General features: G+C 40.3%; 2 protein-coding genes across 2 annotated transcripts in view; one reads left to right on the plus strand and one right to left on the minus strand.

Annotated features, from left to right (window-relative positions):
* Nucleotides 1–321: 321 nt before the first annotated feature.
* On the minus strand, nt 322–4,145 carry RPA3 (replication protein A3). The gene is made up of 4 exons (XM_008494165.2): nt 3,895–4,145; nt 3,431–3,505; nt 1,334–1,442; nt 322–862 (listed from the first exon to the last, which is right to left on the minus strand). Exons 1-4 carry the CDS (start codon nt 3,991–3,993, stop codon nt 780–782), a joined length of 366 nt encoding a protein of 121 aa, XP_008492387.1. The 5' UTR covers nt 3,994–4,145; the 3' UTR covers nt 322–779.
* Nucleotides 4,146–4,230: 85 nt separating this feature from the next.
* The window catches only part of UMAD1 (UBAP1-MVB12-associated (UMA) domain containing 1), a 77,624-nt gene continuing 63,190 nt past the window's right edge, over nt 4,231–18,664 (plus strand). The window contains exons 1-2 of the mRNA XM_030444215.1: nt 4,231–4,422; nt 11,128–11,245. Coding sequence (XP_030300075.1) covers nt 11,164–11,245 — 82 coding nt within the window. The 5' untranslated portion in view covers nt 4,231–4,422; nt 11,128–11,163. The remainder of the gene's footprint in view (nt 4,423–11,127; nt 11,246–18,664) is intronic.

An 18,664-nucleotide genomic window follows, 5' to 3' on the forward strand; every position in this document is an offset into this window, starting at 1 on the left:
ATGAAAGGTTATTGAACATTGCTATAAACAAGTTTTTCAAAAAATACTTAGAAAAAATTTAGTTATTAATTCACAGAGAATATTTTCAAAGTTTTATTTTACTTTGATTCTGCTACATTAAGTGATGGAAGCATTTTGCTACATGCTTCAAATATACTGGATAATAGCAAAACTGGGAATGGTGTGGAAGTCTATGTAGTTAAAATCATTATGACATTTTGGCTGAATCCTGGTACTTGTAGTTAAGAGTCCCATGAGTCACCTTGTATCACTGAAAAGAACACTCTAATATGTAATAATGACACAAATAGTTAAATTTAGTATGATCTTTTTAATTGGAGAAGAGATCATTTACAAGATGCAAAATAACCTCCCCATGTTCCATAAATTTGTATCATAGCAAATGAAATTTTTTAAAAAAGTCTTTACATTAAAACCCCACCAAATGTTTACCATACAAGGTTTCTATAAAGTCTCCTAGAACCTCTACCACCAAGATGCCAAAAAAAAATTTCACTTTCTAGCAAGTTCAGTCTTGCAAAAGAATATTCCTCATTATACAGACAGTGAGATACCCACAGAAGTGTTCTCCTTCTTGCTGCATAAATTGTCAAAGATAGCACTCTTCACCGGCCATATGTGGCACATAAAACAGCATATTTGTTGAAACAAATAACAGTACATTTGTTGGAAATAAATGCAACTGTTACCATGCTGTCAGGCAAGAAAGCCATGGTACTGCTGTCCCCTATGGAGCTCTAAATATATACTAAGAAAAATCAATTGTTCCTCCCAGTGCCGAATGGGAAGTATTCAGGGAATTCATGAATAATTTTCAGTGCTTCATTGTAGAGTTCCAGATCTGAAAGGCAACAAAGAAAATGGTTATGATGCAGAAGCTAAATCACTCACAAGCAAATGAGAACATTAAAACACTGCTTAATTTAAAGCATTCCCAGTGCCCCGTATCCTATCCAGTTTTCCTAGGGCAGGCACGCTGTCACTCCTTGCATTCTGGAGGGGTTTTTTTAGGCTTGCTAGGTGCACAATCATCCAGTGCAAGGCAAGAACCACATGGCTGGGAATGGGAGAATCAGACCATGATCTAGACTGTCTCCAGCTTTGAGTCAGTCCCTACAGTTTGGCAGTAATAAAGTATATTTTGTACTGAATTTTTCCCATGAAACTCTCCATTTCTACATTCTATTCAATATCTGGAAGCTTGAGGAAAGACCTTGTCTGCAAGAAAAAATAATCAATGGGGCAGCTCTCCTTTTTTGAAGAAGACTTAAGAATACAAAACGGATTTGTCATAATGTCTATTCTTACTTACCAAATGGACTTTTGTCTTCTCTGAACTGGACATATGACATGCACATGATGGTTGCCTGATTTGTTACTCTTCCCACTACTTCAACAACTCCTGAGAGCTCTTCATCTAGCTAGAAAACATCAAATATGAAAGCAGTATCACTAAATTAGCTGCTGTTTCAACTGCAGAGTACTTAAGCCAGGAACTCTTCATAACTGACAGTCACTTCATGACAACAGATTTTACTCCATGTCACACAAAACAGTACTACTGAACATCCCTGTCCCTCTCCCCCTAACAAAAAACCCCACAAAAACATTGAGACACTTGGATTTCTAACAGCCAGTTCAGTACTAAAATACACACACACAAAGCAATGGAAAGAACATACCAGTTTCTAAGTGTATAAAATGATGTAATTTAACTACTGAACAGCAAGTCATCTAGAATAAAATGAGCAGAAGGATCCATATTTTTAATATAGTGCATTCATACCTGATAAAATGAACAGAACTCTGTAAGAGCTAAGGAGGGATCACACATGCCAGAAAGCAGTTCCACTATTCCGGATTCAAGAGGTATAATCAGAAATTATTTCTTAAGTTATATGTAAGTAATTGTTCAGAGACAAAGACACTGCTAATAACAGGCCTTTGGTTGAGCAATGGGGGAAAAAATGGTTAAAATTTTATTTTACTCCCAAATCATATGCCTTGAACATGTTTTCTTTCTTTAAGATACTAATTTTAAGAGTGCAGTACTACTTCAGTAATGTTTTTCTTTATCTAACTCACTTAACTATAGAGCAAGTTTCTTGGAACACAGCAATAGGTTCCATCTCCTCCCCACAATTCTGGCTTTCTCTGTTGAAAGGATGAACTACACACAAGCAAATGAAGGAGGGAAAAGGTTAGAAAGCATTTTGGTTGGGAAATCTAGAAGTTCCTGAGTTTAATCAGACAAACCAGAGAAGTGAACCTAGCCTGGTTTCTTTCTGTACGCACCAGTTTCTCCTCCCTTATGTAACACTACATGTTGCACACTGCCTAACACTGCAGCTATGTTTTTATGAAATTTGACTGTTTACTCAGTTCTGGAAAGTTGTGGAATTGTTGGTCATATGCTGACATCTGAAGATGTAACAACTCAAGACAGGAAGCCTTTTAATGAGCTTAATAAAGAGGTAGGGGCAGAACTTGCAGGAACGACATTTTCTCACAGTTGTGAAGTCAGCAAGCTTCACAAGACAAAATTCTTTACAAGATTAAATTGCATTTTTCACCAGTAAGGTGAGACTCCTGACTTGAAATTCAGGGAGTATCCTCCTGTCCAATTATTTCTCCTGGAATAATTTCTCAGCATTTAGCAACTCATTCAGACAAAAAGATGGAAAGACTACACACATGGTTAGTTAAGCAAGAGCATTTGCCATCACAGTGAAAATAATCCTTTGATGACAAATTTTTTTATTAAAAAAAAAAAAAAAAAAAAAGCCAGTGTGTAATTCCATAGTGGCACATGGTAAGAAAGCAGTATTTCTGTGCATTATTTACTCGAATGTATTTATCAGAATGTCTCAGACCCACTGCATTAACTGCTCAAATTACTACATTATTTGGAAAAAAAATGCTTCAAGCTAACTATGGCATCTATTGAAATGCTAAGTGTTCTAAATAGTTTAGAGAAACGTCAACCCAAAAGACTCCAGAATATAATATTTTTTGGACTATCTTCACAAAACATTGTTAGGCATATAAGGGCAGTAACGTAAGGGAGGAAAAACTGAAAGGAAACAGAACGAATACAGGAAAGTTACACTGTGAAAAAGAGTTAAGACAAAACAGTCGAACGGGGATATCTGACAAGGAAATAATTCTTTCTCTTATCACCAGCTGAAAACTGTTGAAGACCAAAACGGTTCATTTATCAAAAGACTGCAAGTTAGCTGGAAGATATTAGTATATCCAAACACGTGGATATGGGAGAAACCAGGTTTCTTTTTTTTTTTTCCTGACTGAGAACAATCCCTGCAAGGCATGCACAGGTTGCAGAACGTACAAAAACCCCGTGCTCTACAAGGGGTAACGCCAAAATTTTCCAAAGTATTCCTTAACTTACAGGTTCGTTCAGCTCCACCGTTGTGTGTTTCCCTTCTCCATCCGAGAGCACGAAGAGCTTCCCGCTAGGATGGATCTGCAGAGGAGAGCAGGTCAGGCTGCTCGGAGGGCAGCTGCTGCCACCACAGCTTTAGGTGCCTCAACCACTACTGCGCAGCGATTTTCTCCCGACAGACCCACCACAACTGCGCAGCGGGATTTCTCCCGACAGACCCGGCCCTTAGGGCCGTCTCCCCACCCAGCCCCGGCCCGACCGGACCCGCCGGCCATCCTCCTCCATGCCGACCCATGCCAGGCGACATTCCCCCCGCTCCCTCCCGCCCGAAGTCCCCCCAGCCAGGAGCACACCCTGCTCGGGCAAGGCCTTATCCAGGGCCAGAAGGACGGCTCCTTCCCCATACCCATCCCCACCGCTCCCCTCCCGAGAGGCTCGACCCAAAGGGCAGCAGCCAACAGCTCACGGACCTTCTCGATGCGGCCCACGAAGCAGACGGGCTGCCCGATGTTCTGCGCCAGGTGGGCGGTGGCGATGCGCTGCCGCGGCACCTCATGGATGTCCCCCATGGCGGCGCGATTTCCCGCCCTTTGCAGAGGGGAGGAGCGCCGTTACCCTTGGCAACGAAGGGACTTATTTATTTATTTTTTAATTTTTTTATTTTCCTTTTGGGGAGGGAGGGAGGAAGAACGGGGGGGAAGAGGAACGGGACATGCGGGGCGGGACTTCCCCTTCTCCTGACGCGACCCGGAAGCGGAGGCGGAGGCCGGTGAGTGGCGGAGTTGGCGTCGGGATGGGGCGGTGGGTGACAGCGGGGTGGGTGCCTGCGCCGCGGCTCAGCCGAGCCCTTCCAACCCTGTCGCTTAGTCCTTTTCTCTTAAATCGCCTCATTTTCCCCCCTCCCCTGGCGTTTTCCTCCCCTCAGGTCACCGCTGCCCAAGCCGAGCACTCCCGTTACCCGTGCCTTGCCCCTCTCTTGTTTTACCCACCGTGGTTAGGTTCGGGCTGCTTGGTTTGGGGAGGAGGCGGCTGAGCGGCGGTAGAGCTTTCAGTGTTACATCTACAACACAGATTTCTGAGGAGGGGAAGCGGAGAGGAGGTGCTGATCTCCCTGCTACCTGTACAGCAGAGGAATGGTTCGAAGCTGCTCCAGGGAGGGGTTTAGAGTGGACATGAGGACATTTGTTTGCTGTGAGGGGGGGGTCAGACACTGAAATGAGCTTCCTGGGCGTTAAAACACTTCCTAAAGTGTTTATTTGGCCAACATGTTTTAAATTTTAGGTGGCCCTGGAGGACCTTTAGTTACTTCTGCCTCCTGGCAATTGGACTAGGTGATCAGCTTGAAACTGAACTATTTATTTGTTCTGTTGTGTTGTTTTCTGTTAGTTTAGTTTCATGTCACCATTGAAGAGCTTACACTCTGTCCTCAGGGAGAGAGCTACTGATGGATGTGAGACAGGGGTCCTGTCTGGATATGGTGCTCTTGCTACGTGCTTTGCCTTTTTCCATGTGTTCTTCCCAAGTGTCCCTTGGGTGCAGAGGTTCATTCCCATTGCCCTTACAGTGAAGGTGGCCGCTGATGGTATCCTGGCCAGCATTAGATGGAGTGTTGCCAGCAGGATGAGGCAGGTGATCCTTTCCCTTAGCTCAGCACCCCTGAGGCTGCATCTGGAGTGTTGGGTCCAAGTTCTGAGTGCAAGAGAGATGTGGGTGTACTGGAGTGACAGAGACAGTGTTACTCAGTGACAGGACCAGAGACAACAGGCACAAACTGAAACACAGGAGGTTCCCCCTGGACATCAGGAAACACTTTGTTCACTGTGAGAGTGAGCGAGTAGTGGCACAGGTTTCCTAGGGAGGTTGTGGGGTCTCCATTCTTGGAGATATTCAAAAGCTGTCTGGACCTAGTACCTGGGCAGTCAGATCTAGAGTACCACGTTTAAGCAGGGGATTGGACAAGATAGTCTCTGAATTGCAGCCATTCCATGATTTCCTTTCCATTTCCAGGACTTGTGTTTTAGAAGAATATCTACTCCAGGCTAAAAGAGTGATCCCAACACTCCCTGTGTGCTGCCTGTCTCTTCTAACTAGCTGTGGGTTAGTTCAGCTTGCTAACCAGCACAAAGCAGGTTTTGCTAGTTGGCTGGGTTGGTGTTGTGATGGCTGGGCATGGAAGCAAATCTCTGCAGCTCTGCAGAACCAGCATCTTGTCAGGAAGAAGAATGCTGTGGGGTTGTATCTTCGATGCAGTGTAGCTGCTTGTCATCTCTTAAGTGTCACTGTGTCATTCACCTTTTCAGTGGTTTATTTGCTAGAGAATGTACTCATCTCCTTAGGATATCTCCCAAGATTTTTAAAGGAGAGATCTCCTAAAGGTAACGATTGGAGCAAGATGCAGCAAGCCTGCTTCTCTAGGGTTATTTGTCTGACACCTTAAGAGCCAGTTGTTATGAACACACTTGGTATTATGTTGTTACAAATATATGTCTGCATTATGCTTAGCTGGTGTCTAAGGTTTGCAGTCAAAACCACAACTGCTTGCAGGAAAAGAAGTAGGTTTCAACCTATTGAGTGCTGCATCTAATAAGCACATATATTATTATTTCAGAATTTTTTATCTTCAGGATTTTGAATGCTGGCATTGCTTTGAGTACTGTTACTGAACCCCTGGCTTCATCTTTGTCATCTATACTTCCATTGTCAGACTCGATTGTGGTTGCTTTTTTGTGATCCTGCATCTTTGAGTGTTTTTACACTGTTGTAATTTGGGTTGCATGGTTCTTGGCTTTTCTGATTCACTTACATTTATGAAAACTTTAAAAATCAATATTCACATCCTATGTAAGTAAAAAAGGCTTTGCTAGTCTTATGTGTATATCCTTTCTTTGTATTCGTGTTTCTCTTGACACTTAATTCCTTCTGCTTTCAAGAAGCACAAACTAAAGGAATACAACTAATGTTAAGTCAGATAAAAGAAATTATTTGTCATATTTTCTCTTTATTCTTCAAATGGTAACTTAGACTAGGCCAAAAGCTTTTAAACTGTTCCTTTTGGTGTCGCGGGGAAATCTTTTTGACATGCATATTCTAATTCTTGGTTGTTTTCATGTCATAAGCAGGGTTGTACAGGGCTGTAAACATCTTGTTCTTTCTCTGATTGCTGCTTTATTGGTGAATCATAGCAGATGCTAAAAAGGGAGAGAGAATTGCTCTGATGCTCTCTGTTTTCTCCTTTCATAGATGACATAGCTTAAACTGCTAGAAGTGAAATTACTCTGGTTCTTTTTTTAAGGTCAGTGTTGTATCTTGTTTTGACCTAATTTCATCCTTTATCTAATTACTGGCAGTGCTTTGCTGTATTCCTGGGTAGCCTCTCTTTATCTTAGTCTACATCTTCGGTGGTTTTAATATTAAATTACCTTTCTCCCTTTGCCACTTGTGACCATGCAAGAAAAAGCTGAAAAGTAATGCTAAACATGCTAGGACCTTCAATGTATAGAAAAATTGTATTGTATGTAATGTATTGGTTTGGCTCAAAGGTCACCCATAGTTCTTCTCAAAGGAGACTGACAAAATGCAGAAGGAATAAATTAACCCCTTTGTGCAGCTCTGTAACTCATCTTTGTCCAAACCCACCTATGCTCTCAGAGCCTCACAGAAAAACAAATTATTTTTTTCAGCCTCGCAAAATTGCTTTAGTTTGCTGTTTATTCTTTGCTAATGACTGAAGTGGTGCCAAAAGCATTATTTTTAACTACCAGCAATTGAGACTGGAGAAAGAAAAAAATTGTGTTCACTTTTTGGTGAGAGGGAAACATGAGGAGAAGGGAATTGCAACCAAGGGAGATTTTTATCTTTAGGCAGTGAATTCAATTTCAGGTCTCCTATAGAAATAAAATTAATCCCATCTGGAAGGGAAAAGCACTGTGCTATATAGGAGAAATTACTGCAGGAACGTGGTACTATCTCTGAATGGTGGGTGTATTTTCTGTGATTTGTGCTGACAGCTTTAAAAAAAACCCAAACACAACTAAGTGCTTTTTTCTCTAGTTTGTGTGACCATGCATCCTGGTCCACAGACTTCAGATTTCATTTTTCACTCTGAAATGAAAATGGTGCAGAAACTGTTCTCAGTTTTCATTAACTGGAATCTCATCTTATCGGCAAGTAGTAAAACTCCAGCTTGATTCTGCAAGTGCTTCAGCTGTGTTCTTATCTTTAAGAACACGAGTGTTTCCATTCAACTCTGTGGTTTTTTGTTGGACAGGGGCTTTGTTCTGTTTTTAACACGTAATTCCAAAATTTAGTGGTTGCTTTTCCCATTGCTGGAGAGATTTATGTTTACTTTTGAAGTACTACAGTTGATAAAATTCTTCAGAGACCAAATATCACAAATGTCCCAGCCCTGTCTACAGCTTTTCCTTTACCTGTGCTCTGCTATATTCAGCTCTACTTTCTGTTTCTATGCCCCTCCTATATCTTTTTAGTCATTCTTCAATATGTAGAGCTTAATATCGTGTTTGGTGAAGGTACTAAATACTACGAGTAGTAGTTGGTGAGCTCCTTCCCCCACATTGGTTACGCAGACCTGAGGTACACAAGCACAAATTTCGTTTACTAAGGGGTGAAGACCCAGAGAGAAACAGCTTCACTAACCACATTTGTGTGATTTCTTAGCATGGATTCCTTACTACCTCCCCAACATTCACAATCACTAATGATAATATTCTCTTATTGTCAGACCAGTGGTTTTAGCAGCATACAAACTTTAGTTTTCTTTCATTTTCTTTGCTTGTTTTCTACTTCAAGCTAAAGGCTGGGTGGGATTTTGTTTTGTTTTCTGTTTGAGAAATACCAGTGGTGGTGGAATTAAGTTAAAGCTACTTCAGAAACTTGAAAGCTACAAAGTAAAGATCAAGCCTCGTGGCTGTAAGAAAGATGAATTTTGTTGTTCTTTAAGCAGTGACATTTAGGTGTGTTAAATATTCAGGATTTATAAGACAACAAATGCATGGTTTCCTATACAGCTCTTTTTTGGCATATATATATATATATATATATATACTGATTTTGTTCAAGAAAGAGGGGAAGGGGAATGCTATGTGACAGAGCTGAACACTACAGTAATGGAGATCTCAAAGATAAAAACAGTGACTGGAGCAACTGTAGCTCTAGCACCTGAAGTGGCTGACTGGAATCTGGCCCTTTACCAAAACTAGCTGTAAGATTTTATACATCAAGTTGATTTTCCTTCTTCTTGGTGTGTACTTCGGATAAAGGTAAAATTGCATTTTAAACTGTTCCACAACTGCCTCTCCTTCATACATCATCGGAGCAGAAACCTGACTCTTGAGCATTACAGCACAGGTTTTTACCTCTTGAGCTATGGGACTGACAACCTTAATTGGTAGCAGGAGAACACTTATTCCCTAAGGGCTGAAAAAGGAATATGCTGCTGGCGCCATGTGTTGAGCCTGGGTGTGGGGGAAGGTAACAAATAAATGAGGTAATTAGGAGTTTCTACTGTATAACCTTCTCAGAACTGGAATTAGATGTATTTTACATGGTCTGGTAGGAGAACAAGCAAAAAGGAATAATGAACAGATAAGTAACCTTTTTTTTTTTTTTAAAAAAAAAGATACTGCATACCTAGGACTGGATGGTTTGTTCTGTGCTTGTGTACTCTAGTGTAGTATGTGTGGCTGCTAGAAACTGCATTGCCACAGCATAAGCTGGCAGTAGCTGACCAGCCTACAAGAGGACTCAGTCTTTTAAGCCTGATGTGCCAGCCCACGGTTTGAATCATTGCTGCTTTTGCCATGTTCTTTCTATATACTCTTCCTGAAAGCCAGTGTTTAAACTTCATATAGGATTTTCTGTCATCTGAAGTATGGAAGGGTTTTCTGTTGCTTGTAACAGCAGAAGGTAAGGCAGTTCTGGTGATCTGGTGAGGAGTCAGTGCTGGTTGTGCAGTTAATTGCTACAGGTTAGTAGCTAGGGAAAAAGAAGTCTTTGCTTATGGTACCATGAATGTCTGTGATGTGAAGGATTTTTATTTATATTTTAAATCCAAACACTACATGGTAGCACTCTCCTTGCTTTCCCACTTTCTAAAGTTGCTTCTTTGTTCAATTAGTGTAAAATAATGTTATGAAAACTTGGCACTGTACGTGTCTTTTCTCTAGGCTTGGACTCCTCTTTTGGAGATGTATATCAGACATTGCTATCAGTCTGTCAGTCCCTTCTTTAAATGTTGGTGTCTACAAAGTCAATCAGGATTCTGCTCCTCAAACTCTACTTCAAACTTGAAACTACATTGTTCCACTTTTCCCAACTTTTATATTGGTATTTTTGTGGCAAAGAGCTTCATGTACCTTTCTTTAAACCTTCCTCTCTGCCTTCAGCACGCAGCGTGTTTCAGCCAGGCCAACAGCTGCTCCATAGGTTGGTGTTTTCCAGTGGTTTGAATTCAGCCCTTGGGGACTGAAGGTGACCACACTTCCAGGAGGTGACTGCTGCTGTGGTGGCCCTTTCCTCTTCTCACTGTTCAGTGCTGCTGACAGAGCTGCTGTTGAGGGAGGAGGCTGGAGAGGCTCTCACTTGCCGAGTTCAGTGATGCCATTTATAGGAAGGAGGTGGTGGTATAGTCCTCTTAATAAGCTGAATTTATGAATAAATGGTTTGTGTAGTTCTGTTGGTTGCTCCTCAAAAGAGGGATGCTTCCTTATAGACTTCTTCTTATAGCTTTTCTTGGGAGAAACTTCCTTGAGTCTATATCTTCAAGTTTAGAATAGAGAACTTGCTTAGAAGAATGCATCATGATGTATCCATGGTGGTTTCTATCTGCCTATCTTGGCTGATGCTCATGGGTTTTTTTAATATCATTTAGTCCTTTTTAAGCTGTCAGAATTCCATCTATGTAATCTTTCCATCTTGAGAGAGAAGAGATACTGAGCATAATCCTTTCCTGCTGGTGTCCTTGTTCATTTCAGGCTGTCCAGAACTCTGAGCTTGTAGCTATTTCAGAAGATTGTTTTTTTTAATGAATTATTGTTATGAAAAAAATTGCAACAAATGATTTTGTTACAGTTTCTTCTAAGGGAATCAGTGGTAACTGTTAATCAAATACTCCCAAGTGTTAAGCTGTCTCTGAGACTGCAAACTTGAAAAATGAAAAGAGCTACTATGCTAATATTATAGGGGGGGGTGGGTTGGTCTTTTTAATTGATGCACAGATACTCAAGATTGAAAATCAGTACAGTTTGCTTCATTCAAGTATTTTTCTGCATTATAGAGCTGCCTGTTCTATGGGATTGTGGCTTGGGCTTCAAAGTTTAGGTGCTTTAGAATTAACTCTGATGAGAAGGTTTGTGAAACAACAATTTGAAGTATCAGAAAAATATGGAAACGTGCTAGATAAATGCTGAAGGGAATTTCCTTCTTTCACTGTATTTCAGAAAGGTTGAAGCTGTTTTTTTAATGGTTCTCCTCCATAACTATAGAAAAGCCTTCTATCCTTTCTTATTGAAGTCAACTGCTACCTCAGCAAGGTTCTCTGTCATAGAAATCCATTATATTTCCAACCTGGTAATTAACATTAAGGTGTAATACCACATATGTGGCCTTTGACATGGTGTGAACTTCTTGCACTAAATTCTATTCTCTTATATTTATTTATTGTGTTTTATCTGCATTTTAGATAGCAACTTAGAAGACAAAAAAAAAAAAAAAAAGAGGCAATGTTCAGCTTTTTCCGAAAAAATCAAGATTCAAAGAAGGTTACAGTGCCAGAGAGAGAAGCAGATGGATTTGTTATTGTGGGTAAGTGGTGCTTTTGTATAAAGTGATTCTTATCATCTTTGAAATGTAAACATTTCTTCAAGATGCTTAGACCAAATGAAACGTAAGGAAAGGCCATGATAAAAAATGTTCAGAGTTCTTAATTTTTGTGAAGGAAGATTTTCCTGCAAACTGGCTAAATTCACAGCTTTAATCAAGTTCTTTCACAGCCTTGTAGGCTGGCTCAAGCATTCAGTAGATAAAGAATTTGTCTGTAGCTGATCCTTTTTCCTCTTTTGAAAATTTATGTTTTTCTCCTTGTACAAGAGAGTACAATGTACTCCTTGTACATTCATCATCATTATTCAGATTCTGCTGCTCTGATTTACTGACTTATTGTCAGGAATATTATGGTGTTCCTCTAGTTAACTGTGACTTCTTATTGAGCATTTTCAAGTCATGAAAGCCTTCAGATTATAAAAAGCTAACAGTATGAACTATTAGAATGAACTCTGAGGAGACCTTACTTTTTTTCTTTGTAATAGTTCTCCATTAAAACAAATATCCCCAGTTGTTAGATCTGGTTTCACCTCTGTGTCTCTGCTGTCATGTTTAGAGGTTGTCTTCCACTAGATTTTGATCATTTGCACTGGTTTTGATGGCTACTGCAAATCAGTCCAGGGCTGGCATTGTGGAAGAGTCAAAGGAGACACCGTCATCCTAAAAATGTCCGGAGATCATTCAGAGTTACAAATTAGGCAGGGAATAATAGGCAGAGAGTTCTGTGCCCAGACATTGCTCATGTCCCACAATGCTGGTTCTACTTCTGCATTTATGGAATCATAGAATGGTTTAGGTTGGAAAGGACCTTTAAAGGTCATCTGATCCAATTACCCTGCAATGAGCAGGGAGATCTTCAATGAGACCACCCTCCTTGTAAAAAATTCCTGCCCTCTCCTTGTTCAAAACCATTACCCCTTTGTCCTTTGGCAACAGGCCCTGCTAAAAAGTTTGTCCCTGTCTTACTTATAGGCCCCCATTAAGTATTCCTTTTAGCTTCATTCTTTTTTTCCTGAAATGCTGTTAGTGGCTTTGTTCATTTGAATTCATATTAAATTAATCAGTTAAATACAAACTTAAGGACTATAAATTTTGCATTAATATTATTTTATTTCTATTTATTTTTATTTTTTGCTCAGACAGAAGTTAATTTAGTGAACTGCAATGAAATGGACTAAGGTCATCTTAACTGACTTTCACTGGGCAAAAGAATTGCTGCCAACCTTGTCAGTGGAGCAGAGCAGATTCCTGTCTTGCTAGACAGATGCAGTTGCACAATTACAGGTCAGCACTGAAGTAGATACTTATCTAGAAGTTTTTGTTTTCTAGGAACAGTGGCAAAAAACCCCATAAAACCCATAAAAACAACACCTAGCTATTTTGCTATCTGCTTTTTTATTACTTAAGCTTTTTTAAACTTAGCTTTAAGATATTCCAGAATACCAGAACTAAATGCTTTTACCAAATCTCAGTAGGATTATAGGACCATTAGTGTGAGTCCTGCTGTAGGCAGGGAACACTCTTGAAGGGAGTGAGAATTTAATTTCTTATGTTTTAAGTTGGTTCCTAAACCTAGTCTTTCATTGAAAGCATGTAAGAACAAAAACCTAGTTTGCTGTTACTCTCTGAATAGAGGAGTGAGTCCTCTGCTTTTCTTTCCTGGAGAAAGAAGGACAAAAATATATCCTCAGGGTCTTCTTGTTTCTGGTTTCCACTGTTGTGGTCAGTAGAGTCTGTCTGTCACAAATCCCTTTCAAGACTGTTCATACTGTGCACCACTGTTAAGGGCAGACAGGAGTATTACTGGGAGCCTGACTGCTACTTAGCAAGAAAGAGTCAAGTGCCACATCCATTAAACTATGGAAGAAATCTATTCACTAATGTAGTGAGAGTAGCTGGCATCTTAATGAAAATGTAGCTAATTGTGAGCTGCCAAACAACGTTTAATTATTTTAATTTCTTTCTATATCCTTGTATCATCTGAATGTGAAAAAAGGGGAAGAAGGTTCATCACATTATTGAGGAAGCTCCACCACAGCTATCAACCCTGTGAAATCTTGAGGATAATGTTTTTGTTTTCTATTTTTTAATAACCTTCCATGTTCTGTTATATATTGCAACATGTAAAATCTACTTTTGCTTATAAAATATCAGTGCATTTGTATCTGAATAGCTATGTATTATCTGAATGTCTATTATAATTTTGTAGAAAGAAGACTCATGAAAACACAGTCAGGAACAAATACAATTCTACAAATACAATTCTGCTAGTAGCTCAAAGAAATTCTCTACTTCAGCTTTTGGGAAAAATACTGCATGTGTGGAAGTCAAGAAAAAAATAATCATAGAATCATAGAATTGGCTGGGTTGGAAGGGACCTCAGAGATCATCAAGTCCAACCCTTGCCCCACTACCGCTGCAGTTACCAGACCATGGCACTGAGTGCCACATCCAGTCTCTTCCTAAATATCTCCAGGGATGGAGAATCCACTACTTCCCTGGGCAGCCCATTCCAATGCCTGATCACCCTCTCTGTAAAGAAATTCTTTCTAATATCTAACCTAAACCTCCCCTGGCACAACTTAAGACCATGCCCTCTTGTCTTGTTGAAAGTCGTCTGGCAAAAGAGACCAACCCCCACCTGGCTCCAACCTCCTTTCAGGGAGTTGTAGAGAGTATTGAGGTCTCCCCTGAGCTGCCTCTTCTCCAGACTGAACAGCCCCAGCTCCCTCAGCCTTTCCTCATAGGACTTGTGCTGGAGTCCCTTCACCAGCCTGGTTGCCCTCCTTTGGACCCGCTCCAGGACCTCGATATCCTTCCTGAACTGAGGGGCCCAGAACTGGATACAGGACTCGAGGTGTGGCCTCACCAGCGCTGAGTGCAGGGGTGTAATTCAGTCTCTACAAAATAAATAGTAAGAAAATAGTAAGAAAATGTAATTTTCTACTGAGGACTAAAGCATTTTTACATCTATCTACCAGTTCACTTATTTTCCAGATACTGGTGATCCTCTCTGTAGCGGGAGCTGTAACAGTGGTGTTTTTTCTGTAAAAAGCAGAACTATTATTCTGAAAAGGGAAAAGAGGCTTATGAAACACGTAACACATGAAATTGGTTTTGATGAGTGAGTCAATTGTAGAAATATGGAAAAATGTTTCAGAGGGTTGCCCGATCATCACAAATTGTTTTTAAAGTTAACATTTTGGATAGCAGGATTCAGAAAACAAGTATGTTTTCAGTTAGTTTGGGGATTTTGAAGAGTTCTTAAGGATTTTCTCATGTTTTGTGACCTTTGTGTTATAAAATCAAACCCAGCCTACCATCTATTCTTACTGTTGCTAGCCACAGAGATGACAAGTTAGTTCTAGCATTTCAGTTTGGCCTACAGCTAAAAATCTCCCATCAGATCTCAAAGATGCATGCACTGGTAGTCCTAATCTCAGTCTAAGCTCAGGAACTGAAACAGAACCAAGACAGCAATGCTGTTTCCCATGTGTGTTTGGCAAGGTCAGAAACTCTACAAGCATCTACGTGGTGCTGATGATTTCACTGGGTGGATGGTGAATGTTTTTTGCTTGAAGTCAACTGACATGTCATTGGATCATAGAATGGTTTGGGTTTTAAGGGACCAAGATCTAGTCCAACCTGCCTTCCATGGGCAGGGACCGTGTATCATGTCATTTGAAGCCCTGTCCAACCTGACTTTGAACACAGTTTCTCTGGGCAGCCTGTGCCTCCTGTGCTCCTGTGTCGTCACCCTCATATTTGGAAAAAAATAAAAATAATTTATCACATATTATTGTTCTCTGTGCCCTCTTTACAATACTACTAAATGTTAAGTTTGTTTTCAGGTTTATTTTTGGATGCTAATGTGCAGTGTCCTAGTTACTTTAACAGAAAAATTTGGAGTCTCAAGTCAGTGCTGGTGTCTCCACCAGACTGGTGAGCCTGCAGCCAAGGGAGGGTGCCAGGAGGCCAGGGGCTCAGGCAGAGACCTCACTGATGAGGGATGTGGTCCCACACTTTCTGAACAATGAACACAGAGCAGGTCTGGTGATGGTGACCAGGGTAAGCTGAGAGCCCAGTGACTGCCAGATGAGTCTGCAGGGACAAAGCAGATTTGAGGCCAAGACCCCCCACATTAGGAGGTTGGGGTGATCAGGGTAAAGGGCAGGTACAGGCATCCCTGCAGGGTGGTTTGGGCAAAAGCTGAGAAGCTGAGGTGAGTCTTCTGTAGCTCTTTGCCCAGACACTTATGCAGATACTCAGGGTGCACCATGTCCCATGGGCACAACCAAAGCCCTGGGGCTGGGGTAGGGGCTGCTGAGCCTGGTGGCAGTGCCTGGGGCTGGACAGCCAGGATGCTTGGGATGTCTCTCAGCATCCACACAGTTGGCCACACAATCCTCTGAGGAGCACTTGATCTGAGATTTTGACCATACCCCAGATGAAGTCTACTTTATGTACTTCTAACTCGTGTTACAAAGACCAGTCTGTTTCATGGATTTAGGAGTAAGTTTTTGATTGTTTTCTCTCAGGGATCTTTGTGTGTCATAAACTTGAATGGAGTAAATGGCTTGGAGAAGCAGCTGTATTGCTGGTGCTGGTAAACTTGGTTAGTATACATATTTAACTTATGTCTCTTCCTTGACTTTAGTACAGCTTCCTGTTTGATTTATTTAGATGAAAATTAACATGGGTTTTCAATACTCACCAATGGCTATTATTTCAGAGCTCTACTCTCAGCCTCAGGTGCAGATCTCTAAAAGGTGGTAGGGAGCATTTCTGTTAATGTATGGGAAACATTCATCTGTCTCCCAAAGACTGTTTTCTGAAATTCAGGGATTTTGCTGTAGTTTTTCAGATTTTCAAGGACAGGCACTCAGTTCTTGTCAGACTGAAGTCACTGTCAGAGACAACTGGGAGGTTTTGGCCAAGGTGAGTAGGGTTGGAAGGAATTTTAAGATGTACTCCTGCTCTGTAAACCTCCCTTTTCCCTGCTGTCTTTTTACTGGATCCTTGGATGCCATTTAGAACTAGCAAGTAAAATTTGGATTAACACCTATTTTTTCACTTCTCACAACTGAAGCAAGCATGGTTTGGCTGGTTTTTTCCTCTGGAGAAAACATAAATAGCCTTAGATATCAGACTTTAAGTGTTTTGAACTTCTTTCCCAATAAAGAGAAGGATTTTCAGTATTTAACTGAGTCTTGGATCTGCTAAATTAACCAACATGTACCTTCTGTTTCAATGCTGATGTCTGAAAAGAAGTAGATCCACAGAATTAATAGGTGTCAGGCTTGTAACAGCATCTTAAACCTCACAGACAATGAGGTGTCTTTCATCCTGTTAATTGAAATACTGTATAAGGCAAACATTTCTTTCTTATTAAGAAAGTAGAACTGGTATTAGATGAAATTAATAGCACATATTCATATATCAGAACTTTGGTCAGGTATGACTATTTTAAGCTAATCTCTGCAAGGCATTCAAACTTTGTCTTCATCTTAAATGAGATACTTGAACCTTCCTCTGATGTGTTCAGTATATATATTACTGAGTTCATTCAGTGCTATAATTCCTTTGTATGGATCATCCTTATCTGTAGGCAGGAACATCCTCAGCTATGAGACTGGAAAAGTATGATTTACAGCCAGTTGCATGTTTCTCTTTGTTACCTGCAGTTACATTGCAAAATAACCTCCTTAACAAATCAGGAAGTATTCTGTACAGAAGAGGTAGAAAAATAAAATTATCAATATAAGTCAGTCTTCAGTTGTGGAAATCTTCTGGTTTTCTGAAGAACAATTTTACCTAAAATTGTTCCTTCCCCGTTTCTGTTTTGCCATGAACTTCTGGTTGCAGATTGGTTTTGGGGTACTTTTTATGGTGGAAGGAAGAATTGGACAAACTGCATATTTGAATTAAGAGGACACCCTCACTTTACCCACAATATAAAAGGGTTTTACAACATTATCCTTATTGTTTCCATATTAATCTCAGTAATACAGACCTCTGCATGTATTTTGAAGAACTCTTTCAAAATGTTTGCTTGTGAGAGAAAGCTGCAAATTTAAAATCTTCAGGATTGAGTATGTTATGAATGGGAAATTTAATATACTAATCCCCCCCCAGATCAAAGGACTACACCCATACTAGTTTATTACTGCAACTCAAATCCTTTTTTTGTTTTTCCTCTCTGTGGTATGAGGCAATGTTTTAGTCTCAGAGACTAAAAGTGTCAAGAGATCTGTAGAATCTTGTGTTATTGCTGCTGTTTGTTTTCTAGGAGTCAGTAGTAATGTGTAGTGGATTCCTGTGAATCTCTACATTGTTTTTTCATTAATATTTAAGGAGCTTTTAGTGGTGTTAGTAAGGAAGGTTAGGCTGCTGCAGTGTTTTAAAATCTACTATTACATTAAAGAAATGCACAAGGCTTTGTGCCAGTTGGAAAAAAGCAGCGTCTCAATGTCCTTTCTGCATCAATGGGCTTGTGTTACATATTTTTTATACAGCAGAAAGTGCTTGTGTAGGTATTGCCAATCTTGGCAGTTTTTAAATAGCCAAGCTGCTATTTCATTATGTTGTTAAAGTCTAAAAATATTTAACACTAACTTTGTAATAATCTGAGATTCGGGTAAATCTTTTTATCTAAAGAATACCCGATCCATGCCAGTGGCACTGTAAGGAAACACTTTCAATGCACAAGAAGTTACAGGGTTAAGTAACCTGTTTCTTGAGGTGCTGCTTTATGGTTTTTATACTTACAAATTGTTAGTAGCTCATTTGGGCGCTGAATTCTACAGAGCTGACTGAAAAGGAAGGGGAAAGAAGAAACAGCCCTCTCCTGTTACCGATCCTTGGTCGCATCAGGAGGTAATGGCTCTCACTTCATTCAGTGATGAAGTCAAACTAAATCCTCCTGGGTACTGATGTTGCAGGAAAACAAACTGCGTTTTTCAATAGTACCACTAGATGGGGATTTCTCTGCTATTCCAGAGTTCAGGGCTTTCTCTCTCTCCCCTTCAGGCAGACACAAACACACACGAAGTGGAGTAGTAGTAATTATCAGTACACTATTTTACTAGTCTCTGGTTTTTCAAGAGATTTATAAAAAGCTTTTTAAAGCCTAATATCAAACCTAGACCGGCATTCCAACCTAATAAAAATAATGAAGCTTGAAATGTTGACAGCATGTATCTAGATGTTGGCTTGTAAATCCTTCCGAACAGATCTGTTGAGGCCCATGTGGGACCTAAATAACACAAAGAAGTAAATTTGCATATTTTACAGCAGGGGGAAAAAACAGAATGCAAAAACATGAATAATTAGGAGCACAAGCTTCATGCTATATTAATACTGTTGAAAAGCATGTGTTGATTGTATTCTGAAAGCCAGTAG

Source organism: Calypte anna, chromosome 2 (assembly GCF_003957555.1).
Source record: "Calypte anna isolate BGI_N300 chromosome 2, bCalAnn1_v1.p, whole genome shotgun sequence".
Classification (NCBI taxonomy): Eukaryota; Metazoa; Chordata; class Aves; order Apodiformes; family Trochilidae; genus Calypte; species Calypte anna.